This window comes from Curcuma longa, chromosome 3, assembly GCF_044706935.1.
Source record: "Curcuma longa cultivar G26 ecotype Majalengka, Jawa Barat chromosome 3, ITB_CL_G26_1.1, whole genome shotgun sequence".
NCBI classification, from domain to species: Eukaryota; Viridiplantae; Streptophyta; class Magnoliopsida; order Zingiberales; family Zingiberaceae; genus Curcuma; species Curcuma longa.
The window spans coordinates 8,062,731-8,075,594 of NC_133863.1; the positions used below are offsets into that span (position 1 = coordinate 8,062,731).

Below are 12,864 nucleotides of genomic sequence, written 5' to 3' on the forward strand. Positions count from 1 at the left end.
GATGAGGCTAAAATAAATAATGCATTTATTTGTTTATAGGGTTGATTGTGTAGTGTATTGGGTAGTATTTTTTTGTCTCACTTTGCTCATCCTACGATTGTGCTCTAAATATGTAATGTATTCGATATTTGATTGTCTGAGCTTCAATTTGCATCATATGAGAAGCGGAACAAATCTAAGATAGGAAGAATCTGTCCTCTATGGATTCCTTTCTTGATCTACAGTCTCACCATTTTAAAACTCTGCCCCACTCTGCCTACTGCGCATTGTCTTCCCTAATTTGTATTGGAATGCTAATAAGTAATTAATGTTTAAGATACATTTCACTAAAAAATGAAATTCGCTACCCAATGATCTTATACGGTCGGTCCTACGACCATCTATAAGGAGGTAAATTGGAAAACTGTAGTTGGCCACGATGGAGGAGGATCTTGTCTTAGCTTCGTTGAGATTCACCCCTTACCCACTTTAATAATTTTATTTTATCGTAATCAATTCAACTATATCTCGGAGGCAATACAAAACATTACTAAGAGAATGCAATTAAGGTTTATTCGTGTTCCGCTCCCCGTGACTTTGACGTAATTGTCATGCCTTACTTTATCTATCAAGGGACATGTGGTCTGTTGGTTATACGTATACCCACAAGGAGTGGTGCATGATAATGTAATGTGCAACATGTGCGTGTGAAAGCGCATAACAAACCAGTATTGCCCTTGAGGCAAGAAGTTGGCTTTGTGTCCCATCCTAGCTAGTTAAAAAAATCCCCTCCCCTTAATTATCTGACAACAATCAAAGAGGGTAACCCTATAGTAAACAAAATAATTAATGACTACAGGCTACGTTACGTTGGATTAACAAGGGAGTGGAAGCAATAAAGAAAAGTCCTTGAAAAATGGATCGAGCAGAACTCAATTTTTCTTAAATACCTTACGAGTAAAGCTCATGCAGTTATTCTCATGAGTGATGATGGTCGTATGGTCAAAGTCGTCTCACATTCAATATCTAACCACTAGATCATGATCACACATACAATTGCAAACAGGGACCAACCGAAAGGAGATGACAACATCTGTCTTTCCTTGAGTTTTTAATAAAAAAATATAGAAATATAAAAATGAGAGACAAATAAAGAGTGATGATATTGATCTCCCCTCAACTTACATATACATGCATCTTCCGCCGCTCCGTCCATTGTAATCTAGTAGTCTGTCCACAGTCCACCCCTGATCTCAAGAAATCTTACACAACGTCACAAAAGTATACTCCGATCGTGTTCAGACCTTTTACGGAGACCTCCTTATGCACAGACAAGCATGCAGGCCGTTACGTGAGCCACCATGCTAAACGTAACCCCTAAATGACTGTTCTCGAGACAAGTCAATATTCACATTAAATTCCATGCTGATACATCTCTCGACTTAGGAGTCAAGTCGACAGACGTGATCTCTCTTCTGCAAACTTCCTTACTCCATTGATAGCATCCACACAGGTTGCTATTTCCTTGCTAGGTCTTTATTTGGCCACTTCTATCTCGTCTCATTAACTTTTTGCAGGCGGGTTTTGCTATTTATGTAGCCATTCCTTCCTCACCTTCTTCCACTGAACTTCTCCGAGAGCTTTTTAGAAGGAGATCATGTCTATGCCTCTTCTGACTTGTTCATGGAGAAGTAGAGATATTTCTTCTTCAGTCTTTGGTTTTCGAACCGGATTGACGAAGAAGCCAATTAGATTGAAGGGTGTAAGTGTAGAAGACGTAAGGAACGTACGGGTGCTATTCTTGCTACAACTACAATAATATTAAATTCTAGCAATGAAATATTCCGTTCTTAATTGATGTTATTCACATTTAACAATGGAATATTTATCTCATCTTAAAAAAAATCAATCGTTGATATCATTTAATAATGAATTTAAATTGTCATTACTAATTAATGATAAATTATTTAATTTTCGTCGTTAATTATAACGATCAACTATTTAATACTATTTAATATTCCGTTATTAATTTTTATTTTTCTTAGAGTGTTAAGCTTTATATATATATATAAACTGTTATCGCATTATATATATTAAATTTATAACTTAGTGATTTTATAACTCGCATAGATTTCTTATAAGTGGCTTGCCACTAGTCTTGATTTTCATCCAATTATATTGGTAGCTATTATATGAGTGATTTTATCTGACCGCTGATTCACTGATCCTCCGACTCACTTTGAACGGCTCCGATCGGGAGACGTGGAGCCTGTTATATAAAAGGCGTGAGACGGTGTTTTGTCCCTTTAAACTTTACACGACTCGCTGTTCGATTACTCTCCTCCACATCTCGACCTTCGAATCCGTTAGGGCTCCGCCATCGGCGATCGGAATGGACGCTTTGGACTCCGTGGTCGATCCCCTGAGAGAGTTCGCCAAGGACAGCGTCCGCCTTGTCAAGCGCTGCCACAAGCCCGACCGCAAGGGTCAGTTCGCCTATCTATTTTTCGCTCAATTTGGTTGATTCTGTGCTCGCTTCCTCGGATTCGTGTGTTGTTGTCCAAATTTTGATGTGCTTTATTTGGATTCTTATGGATCTACACGGATCGGCGTCGCAGAGTTCACCAAGGTTGCGGTCCGCACTGCGATTGGTTTCGTGGTAATGGGGTTCGTCGGGTTCTTCGTCAAGCTAATATTTATCCCGATCAACAACATCATCGTCGGTTCTGGTTAGGTAAAAGGAAAATCTGCTGCTTTTGATTTCGTAGGCTTTGAACTCAGAAAGTTTCCTTTTCCCACCAAGTTATCTTCTCTGATCGTTGTGCGTTTATGTGCTATTGTCTTTTTAGCATTGATCCATTATATCTCGATTAACAACGTCAATATTGGTTCTAGTTGGGTAATCTATAGATTAGAGGAAGTTCTGCTTCTGATGCATTTGATTTTCGAAATGATTGTTCTGATGTAGCATGCGCGATTTTGAAGGTTTGTAGTTTGTACTAGATTTTTCCCCCCTTTGCAACTCGTAGGTTTTCTTTACATATGCTGTTATTTTGTTATTATTGTTCGACTACTTGTTTCCTTGTTTCACTTGACAATCTCAGACACAATATATTTAGCTGGAAAACTTGAAAAATCTAATTAGTAATGTGTACGTTATGCTGCTAATTTGAACGTGTTATGAAACTGCTTCTTGCTATATATGTTGCATTTGTAAGAATGATTATGTTTAAAACTTGCTGACACATTAAATACACTAGAAGATGGTTTGTGATTTTTGTTCTATGCCAACTCTTATCTATTATGCTCCAGAAGGATTTATTTTTACTAAAATGTTTGATTACATAAAAGGCCTGCATGTTTACTGTCTGTTTAGTCAAAATTGGCGCATCCTTTCAAAAAAAAAAAAAAGGATGTATCTATAAGCCACTCATGTCAGTTGCTACTTCCATTGGATGACACACTTCCTTAATTCATGCTAAGATGGCATGAAATGTAATTTGTGGTATTGCGCAAGAAGTATTGGCTTGACAATATTTGTAACCAGGATAAGTCCATACATTTAAGAAGTACAAATTAATATATGTTTGAGCTGATTGGTTGCTAGAATTGAAAGTTTTTATGAGTGCACTTGTGTTCATTCAAGAACTGTATTAACATATAACATGATACCTAACAAAAACAAGAGAAAATATAAAATGGTATTATTACTAATACAGTTTTGAAACAGACAAGCATATAGACCGAAACTAAATTTCACAAGTAAAAAACATAAAATAAGACTTTGGGCACCAAAGAATACCCGATCTTCAAAGACTAGTTTGAAGATGTTCTGCACAGCCCCCAACTTTAGTTTTGCATAAATAAGATGGCATGAAACCAAACTTTATTAAACACCAAACTATTCAATGATACCACCACTTTCACCTTCTTCAGGTAGACAGCTGAGAAGGCTTCTCCTACTTGGAAAGCTAGCTACGACTAGCAGCACAATCCCAATAACCCATCCAATCTAATCACCAAGGAATGTAAACACCATCAATCCCAGTTAAATGCTCCCGTAAACATTATATCTGAGTCAAAAGACCTCCAATTCGTGTTGCTTTAATCCATCTGGTGAATTATCAGACTCCTCAAGTAGAGAGCTTGGTGATGTTTGTTCACTCAAACAGCCCATACATGAAGCAATTGAAGCCACATATGCATTAAGTATATAACTCTGTTTGTGAGGCCTTTATGAAAGATAAGTTCACATTGGTTCAATCCATATACATTTCATGCATGAAAAATTTTAGAGAATTTTGGTTATTTTCTTTCCCTATTCTCCATTTGTTATTTGTATTTGATTTTTTTCATATAAGTTGATTTTACAGCCCCCAACTTTAGCTTTGCATAAACAAGATGGCATGAAACCATACTCTTTTAACACCAAACTACTCAATGATACCACCACTTTCACCTTCTTGAGGTAGACAGCTGAGAAGGCTTCTCCTTCTTGGAAAGCTAGCTACAACTAGCAGCACAATCCCAATAACCCATCCAATCTAATCGCCAAGGAAAGTAAACACTATCAATCGCAGTAAAATGGTCCAGTAAACATTATATCTGAGTCAAAGACCTCCAATTCGTGTTGTTTTGATCCAGCTGGTGAATTATCAGACTCAACTTAGAAACACACCTCAAGTAGAGAGCTTGGTGATGTTTGTTCACCCAAACAGCCCATACATGAAGCAATTGAAGCCACTTATGCATTAAGTATATAACTCTGCTTGTGAGGCCTTTATGAAAGATAAGTTCACATTGATTCAATCCATATACATTCATGCATGAAAAGTTTTAGAGCATTTTGGTTATTTTCTTTCCCTATTCTCCATTTGTTATTTGTACTTGATTTTTTTCATATAAGTTGATTTTACACCTCATAATTCTCTCTGATGGTGTTTTGCTCTGATCTCTTCCTTTTCCCCGTTTCCCTTTTTTTGTTGATATATAGCATATATAAGTTCGCTTCTCTTACTTTTCTACATCTGCATTAGTGACTGTAAACCATCTCTTCCATTTGTTTTTTGCTTTCATCACATGGTTCGTTAACTAGTAAGCTAATAATGAGATTTTTCAATAATGGAGAAACCTTCTCCCTTCTTTATTGATATATGTATCATATCTAAGTTTGCTTCTCTTACTTTACTGCACTTGCATTAGTGAATGTTAACCTTCTCTTCCAGTTATTTTTGCTTTCTCCTGCTTTGTCTATATATCGACACATGGTTTGTCAAATAGTGAGCTAGTAATGAGATTTTTCAATAAAGAAGAAATTTAAAATTAAGATGTGTTTTTTAACTAATATATCTTCATGGGGTTTAGTTTATCTTATAAGTAAAGGATCAACATCAACAATTATAGTTTGACTAATTTTTTATGCATTATTATTGCACAACAAAATGGCAGTTCATGGAACTGCCCTGGCATTAACTTCAAATCTTTTAATTAGCTGGGTAGCATCAAATGCAAAATTATAGTAATTAAAGAGTCAATTGAATTAACAAATGACATAGAAAGAGTTGATGCTGGTTTTGCTTATCAACTTTTTTGTTAGAACTACTATTTAATTCAGATTCCCATGTTACGGGTGTCAGGTTGTCCTATGCTTCCCCAAGAAAATCACAAAACAAAGCTGATCTTCGCATCTTCCTTGTTTCAGGTCCCTATGATTTACCTAGCCTTTGAGGTAAAACCGACATGAAATGGAATTGTAAGTCCTATCTAGGCTGCTGACAATACTGTTTGCTGCTTCATTGTTAGGCCATCTCTCTCCGTTTGTTATAAAAGTTTAACATTTGTTTTGTTGCTGCTATTTAGCCATTGATTTTCTTGTTTTTTGCTGGATTAGTTTTGTTTTGATTTGTACCTTAAAATTTAAATATCTGAGATCTATAATTTGATTTTTCTGGCAACTCATTAGAGTGTGGACACTGTTTCTCTGATTGTGCTCTTCTTGATAGGGTAAATACCTGCGGTGTTTATGTGCATCTTAATAGTGCATAAGGTCTTAGATAATTCATATCAGCTCAAGCAAGTTGGTTTTAGAGGTGGATACGTTCTCCATAACCGACGACTTGATTTTGACACCAGAGAAATTAACTAATCAATTCATTTTTGCTAAGCAATTTGGTTTGAGAATTAAGTGCTAAGTTGATATTGGAATTAGTTCTTTAATAGTCGTCGGGAATTTTAAATGAAAGATACAATGATGAATAAAAGATGTCTAGGCATTTCTGTCAAAAATCAAATATAAAAAAAACATGGAATCATTTTGGTAAATCAAAAAAAAAAATTGGAGAGCAAATATCACGATTAATTAGGTTTCCATGGGTGGGCTTTCAATTATGATGTATTGCTGATTAATTTTTTTCAGTGGGAAAATAATCTTAGAACATTAGTTGTTGCTTGATTTATTATAGTGATTGATGCTAGGATTAATAGATTGGAAGAAGAGTCGGATATCTGGAAGAAGAATGGGGAAAAACATGGAACCTCCTCTATTCCTTTTTTGATCTGTGCTGTTCATGGTGAGCTCCCTCCTTTGTTCTCAGTTGTCATATTAGCCCTCCTCTTCAGAGAAGAGGTGTTTGAATAGAGGATAGGGAAGATTTTACGTGGAAGGGCTTGTGACTGTGACTAGCACAGTAGCCATCCTACTCTGGCTTTTGTTATAGGGATCCTGCATTAACCCGACACAATGTAGCTACAAATCTAGTTCTTTCAGCTTTTAGCATGACAGCTTAGCTATCTGAGCTGTTAGCACAAATAATGGATGTAAGAGATTGGGCAAAATTAATAAGGAACACAAACCTGATCTCAAAAATCCACATGCAAACGATCCTTGTCTGTTCCCAAACGTGTTGGTTAGGTTGCCCGTCCATTCCAACATTCAACACCATGCCCATTCGCTTCCATCAAGCAGTGGCGTAAGATTTGTTAATGTCGGTGATTTGAAGGGTAAGTTTGATTCGGTCGGGCTTACTGTGCCAATGATTTAGCACACCTGTCACAAGAGTTGAGCCCAAAATGGTGCAGTCTGATGGGCTATCGGACTTGCTAAACTAACAGATGTTCGGGTGGGACCAGGGCGCTAACACAATGACAGTTGATGGCCAAATCTGTTCAAGTAGGGAGCAAAGAAAGTTTGGAGCTAACGACGGCAGTTGATGGTCGAATCAAATCAAGTAGAGAGCTAAAAAAGCTTGAGCTTGGGTGTTACAGCTGCTACTTGGATTATAGAATCTGACAGTGTGACCTTGATGCTCCCCTTCATTCCCATGTCGTGGTGTACGTGGGTAAATGACATTCGACCTTACACGGGCTAGGCATTTGATGTGCTGCGACAAATCAAAATTCAATGTGAGGCAACTTAGAGCATTTAATTATGATGTGATGTATCGCTCCTTGTTTGTTCACCGCATTTTTGGAGAGTATAGTTTATCGCTGTTTTGCCAGCCACTGCATCCAAGTTTGTTGATTGCTTCGTCACCTAGAGCTGGAAGACTGAAGGAGAGTTGAAGGTGTTGTAGGTTCGATAGAGCACACACAATTAAAGATCGTAGGGACCCCCACTGGGTTCATGCTCCATTGAGAATTTTGGATCAAAATCCCTTAATTTTCAAATTGAAAATTGTAGACATTCTCAACTGTTAAACACTTGTTATGTCATTTTCCTTTGAAAACCTTTTCTTCTTTAGGTTTGACTGATGGCACACAAGTCCAATCGTAGTTTGACCCAACGGGTCCGGTTTCCATTGAGAATATCAGGACCAAACTCGTTCTCCTAATTTCCAATTAGAATAACATAGGCATACTCAACTGTCCTGGACTTACTGTGTTATTTTCCTTTGAAAATTTTATTTTATTTTATTTTTTTTGGACATAGTGGGCTTTAAACAAACACGCTAGAAGTTTTTAAAAGCATGTATCAAGATAACAAACGGCATCTTGCTTGATTCACTGTTAGCAACAAGATGGTGGACTGTCATTCTTGCTATACATGTAATGATACATGCCGAACAAGGAAGATTTGTGTTATAATTATTTGCACCCGACTTCATCGGGCTTCAATTCGAGTTAATGTCATTAGTCCAATTATGATTATCAAGTGTCATCTAGTGTGTGCGTGTGTGTGTATAATTATTTAGTAAAGACCTGTTTGATTTTTTTTTCTATTTGATGTCCATTGAATCAAATCATTCTAACTCATTATGCTTGAATGAAATTGTCGGTGACTGAGTGATGTGGGGCAGTGACAACCTCCTTCCCTCTCATGCATCCATTTGCACATGGCCATGGCCCAGTAACAGATTTGCTTGGCCTCAAGGACTCCAAAGGTTAATGGTCTATGCCTACTTGCTTTCCACTAGATCATGCAGTACTACTAGTTGCATGGATGGAGTCATAATAACAAAATTCAGATTCAATATCCAACGAGAAAAGTTCAGAGTAACTGATTCATTTATCAAACAAACAAATTTATCAATTGTAAAATTGCATATTGAATCGAGAGCATATGCTAATTAACCTGTCTAATTGTATAACTATTACAACGATCACAAATAGTAGTTATGAATATCATGATTATACATTAAAAAAATATAAATCTAGTTAGTCCATTCGAACTTAAAAATAAGTATTCAGGGCGAATAAGATCTGACCCCATATACAACAATACCAGATTGAAATCGAAATATAAGTTTTTTCCTGTCAGATCCGGCGGGTCCAATTTGATTTTAATAACCATGATTGGAATGGTCTACATGTGTGATAATATTCTCTTTTTTGTGATAGCATAGTGTGGTGGTCTTTAGATTTCGGTTTAGGACCCTTCAATCTATCATTACTAATTGTTTGATGGTGGATGAATAGAGGTCCTACATGAGTTATCATTTTGAATTGCAATGCGAATAGTTATAAAATTCGAATCGACTAGCCAATTGGACGGTAAAACTAGCTAGTCCAAAGCCCTGACATGTTCCGATTAATACATATTGAATATGCACCATTAAATTTCTTAGATTTTGTTTTTTTTCACCTTTTCTTTTCTTCAACCCTTGTTTGAAGGCATAAGCTTTTCAGATCCAAAATCTAGCAACCTTGTAAAGTAAATTTATATATAAGCTTATAGGAGGGGCTTATAATTTGAATTGTATCATGATAATATATAATAAAATAGGTCATATTATTGTTGTTAGATAAAAAAATAATAATTTTATCGAACTTATGGTCAAATAAATCTTCGAAATATTTAAACCTGTAACTATTCAAACTTAATAAACATATAAATTTACCAATTAAAATAATTTAATGCCATTCTTAAAATTTATCTCTAACTGTATTTTATACCATACATCAAACTAACTATATCGTGTTAGCGACTCATCATGAGTAATATTGGCAGTCCTCCTCGAAGGGCCCCAATGCTGGAAACAAAGTGTCTTCTTCTTCATACCTTCAATTATTCAACACAAGTCTCATCTCCAATGTTGCTCTTGAGTCCTGCCGACAGTTTATAAAAAGACCACACCGACCAAAACCCAAGTCGTCATCATAAAAAAAAGAACAAAATTAGGGCACCCAAATGATAATTAAAAGAAAGAAAGGCAGAAGTGGAGCACTCAGTGAGGCAATTAATAAAACCAATAAGCTTCTCTTTTTTTCAACTGTGTAATAATTAACTGAATCAATGCAAACTATACATACATTTTACACATGACCTTTGAAGCGATGACCTTATTGTTTGAGTAGAGATGCAATGAAGCTCTCTAGATAGTATCGATCACTTGTTTGAGTTGCAGTAGAAAAACTTGAAAAAAGAAAAGAAAAAAAAAATCCAATCTGAACATGGTCTTTTGAAACTCCGTGTTGCTCAGGTTTGTATGGCCTCACGATATCATACACTGTCCTTGCTTCAGTGAAATGTCAGCTGATCTGCTCACCGATGAGATCGAGACCCACTACGAGGAAGGACACGCCCTGGAAGAGCAAGAAGTAGAAGTGAACCCCCTGAGCCGACAGCAGACTCCGAACGGCCGCAGTGAGGAGGAGGAACGAAAGGGCCAGCTCCTTTTTGTAGATCTTGTTGGCTTTTTTCAGTGAAGTAGACGAAGCGTTTACGTGTTGTAGTTTGCTCATTTTGGTCAACTCGATCAGTTCGCTTTCTGATGATCGTCGTCTGTCGAACTGTGGAAGGCTTAATCTCTTTGAATATTCCTTGTCTGTAGTAGATGGGAGGTCGGATTCTGATGACCGGCCAACCTTTTTGGTGACGACCCATTCGTATGAACTCCCGAGTTCGAATAGTCCTGAGACCATGGCATTGAATTTGGTCACAGACATGGTGTTTTCGAAGAGAAGATAAGGCACAATGAAGGGGGACGATCGCAACGCCGGAAGAATGTTGAGGAAAGACATTACGATGGGCACGTAGCAGATGACCCAAACAGGCATTTCGGCCTCCGGGACGAACATGGACAGTGGAAGAATCACACAAAATAATGTAAATGAATAGAAAGGAAGAATTAACTTCCTTAAAAGAAAGAATAGAAGAATCAAGTTTGCCTTCTTCCATATGGAAATCTGCAATAAAGCCACAAACAAACTTGAGTTGCACATGATCAATATGTTCGCTTTCGTACGAAGAGATTGGATTACGTACCTTTGAAGCTATAACAGCCGGAAGACATATACGAAATAGATGCATCGGTCCAGAGTGCCACCGATGCTGCTGCTTCCGATACGCCTCGAAAGATTCAGGGACTTCGCATAACACCTAGCTTGTTGCATACAGATCTATGTCAGTAAAATTGTTTGTACAGGAAATTAAGGCACAGAATAGACTTGAAGCAAGACATACATGCTAGATATATCCAAAAACTACCTTTACATCATTTAAGAAGATGAACTTCCAACCATGGAGGTGAGCGCGAACAGCTATGTCCATGTCCTCGACGGTCGTTCTCTCGAGCCATCCTCCCGAATCCTCCAGCGCCTTGATTCTCCATACGCCCGCGGTCCCGTTAAATCCAAAGAAGTTCAAAAAGATGCCATTGACCTGTTGCTCCACTTCAAAGTGAAAGGCGAGATTGATATTTTGAAGGCGAGTCAATAGATTCTCGTTCGTGTTTACGAAGCTCCATCTCGCCTGGACCAGTCCGAGCTCAGGATTCCCCTGCACGCACAACAACATCAGATAGAACTCGATCGACAAATAGAATCGTCCTATATATCCTAAAAAGATCAACTTCCAAGCATATATACATTGTAGTGCCTCGATCGATCGATCATACCATGAAGTGTGGAATGGTGAGCTTGAGGAAATCAGGATTGGGCTGGAAGTCAGCATCAAATATCGCGACGAACTCATAGTCCTTAACGTATTCACAGCTCATAGCGGACTTGAGATTTCCAGCCTTGTAGCCGGTCCTCACCGACCGATGTCGGTACACTATGTTTACGCCTCTCTGACTCCATTTGGAAACTTCAGTGCTGATGAGTAGCTGGATGGTCTCATCATCTGAATCGTCGAGCACTTGAATCAGAAATCGATCTCTAGGCCAATCAATTTCGCAAACCGCAGAGATCGATTGCTCATACACCTGAAATGAATCAATCCAATCAAAGTAATTAATTACTAGTCATTCCATTGCTCTCAATCGAAGAAGCTGCATTTATTTATTTATTTATTTTCTTTATGTTTGGCAAGAAGTAGTAGAAGAGATCTTTACCTCTCTCTCATTACGCATAGGAATTTGGACAAGAACCATAGGGTACTTGTAGCCATCGCCTTCTTTGAAAGGGTCCCCTTCAACCTTTGGCTTTGGTTTGATCTTTTTCAATCTGATCCAGAAGCACCCAAAGCACAACAACAGCCTGTCCAGAGACTGTATGATGAACAAGACTATGCACATATTTGACAGCATTTGGATTGGGTAAGCAATGTAGTTAGCTCGGAAGGAAAGCCATGACAGATAGGCAGAGTGGATCCACCCCTGGATCTCGATCGCCTCCGGCAAATGCATTTCTGGTTGCCGGAAGTGCCACCGGTTCCAGTATGCAACGAGCTCGAATGCCAGTGCGACCAGGGAGAAGAACAAGAAGCCCTTGATTAGCTTCAGCAGCAAATGGGGCTTTTCAGAAGCATCAACGCGCCGATGGGAAACCAACCTTTTACCGACCACTCCCGGCAGCGCCCACAGCAACGCTGCCGCCGATGCAAGGCGGCCGGCGGCGTGGTGGGCCTTGAGGAGCAGCACCCAGGTGAACTGCTTAGCGTTCTTGCCGTGGCCCTTGTCCATGGCAGGGAACGCTTCGTCGTCGCAACCGCCGGTGGCTGCGATCTCGAGAACGGAGTAGTTAGGGTTCTCCATCGTCACCACCACCGGCGTGCCCTTCTGCTGCTGCTGCCGCTTCTCCCTCGCCCACCACCTGGAAAACCCCGACCATGAAGCCATTGCAGAAGCGAGTCAAAGCTTCCAGATCAATGATCAACTCGCCATTACTACAAAATCCGCCATCATAAGTCGACTTTTAAGCGGGAGATTCAGCAACTCAGCCCAGATTTAAGCATTTTGCAGCACATGCAGCAATTGAGACGCGAAGGAACAACAACAAAAGGGGCAGCTGGGATTAGGGTTCCTGACCTCCCTTGCTGGCTAATCTTCCATGTGGAAGGATCGAGGGGAAAGGTATCTGCAGTTGTAAAGCTTGGAAGTTGAAAGCAAGTGGAGGAAGGAATCAATCAATATTGGGTCTTAAAACGACACTAAGGTCGGCTGCTTCCACCGTTCCCAAAACTTACCATGGTTGAAATCTGAAGGAAATCTCAATTCACGTTGCAGC

The 12,864-nt window shown here is 38.7% G+C and overlaps 2 protein-coding genes across 2 annotated transcripts; one reads left to right on the forward strand and one right to left on the reverse strand.

Moving 5' to 3' along the window:
• Positions 1 to 2,303: 2,303 nt before the first annotated feature.
• LOC141824342 (protein transport protein Sec61 subunit gamma) lies at positions 2,304 to 5,921 on the forward strand. The gene is made up of 3 exons (XM_074711606.1): positions 2,304 to 2,465; positions 2,598 to 2,713; positions 5,681 to 5,921. The coding sequence occupies exons 1-2, from the start codon at positions 2,372 to 2,374 to the stop codon at positions 2,711 to 2,713; spliced, it is 210 nt and encodes a 69-aa protein (XP_074567707.1). The 5' UTR covers positions 2,304 to 2,371; the 3' UTR covers positions 5,681 to 5,921.
• A 3,719-nt stretch (positions 5,922 to 9,640) lies between these two features.
• On the reverse strand, positions 9,641 to 12,729 carry LOC141823388 (putative xyloglucan glycosyltransferase 2). Its single transcript, XM_074710668.1, has 5 exons — positions 11,751 to 12,729; positions 11,313 to 11,621; positions 10,904 to 11,194; positions 10,682 to 10,795; positions 9,641 to 10,602 (listed from the first exon to the last, which is right to left on the reverse strand). The coding sequence occupies exons 1-5, from the start codon at positions 12,474 to 12,476 to the stop codon at positions 9,946 to 9,948; spliced, it is 2,097 nt and encodes a 698-aa protein (XP_074566769.1). The 5' UTR covers positions 12,477 to 12,729; the 3' UTR covers positions 9,641 to 9,945.
• Between the last annotated feature and the right edge of the window lie 135 nt (positions 12,730 to 12,864).

Coding starts and splice junctions, on each gene's coding strand:
- LOC141823388 (XM_074710668.1), bottom strand. CDS start 12,476: ATGGCTTCATGGTCGGGGTTTTCCAGGTGGTGGGCGAGGGAGAAGCGG. Junction 11,195..11,312: donor TCACCATTCCACACTTCATG/GTATGATCGATC, acceptor TTGTGCGTGCAG/GGGAATCCTGAGCTCGGACT. Junction 10,603..10,681: donor CGGCTGTTATAGCTTCAAAG/GTACGTAATCCA, acceptor GCTTTATTGCAG/ATTTCCATATGGAAGAAGGC.
- LOC141824342 (XM_074711606.1), top strand. CDS start 2,372: ATGGACGCTTTGGACTCCGTGGTCGATCCCCTGAGAGAGTTCGCCAAG. Junction 2,466..2,597: donor CCACAAGCCCGACCGCAAGG/GTCAGTTCGCCT, acceptor TCGGCGTCGCAG/AGTTCACCAAGGTTGCGGTC.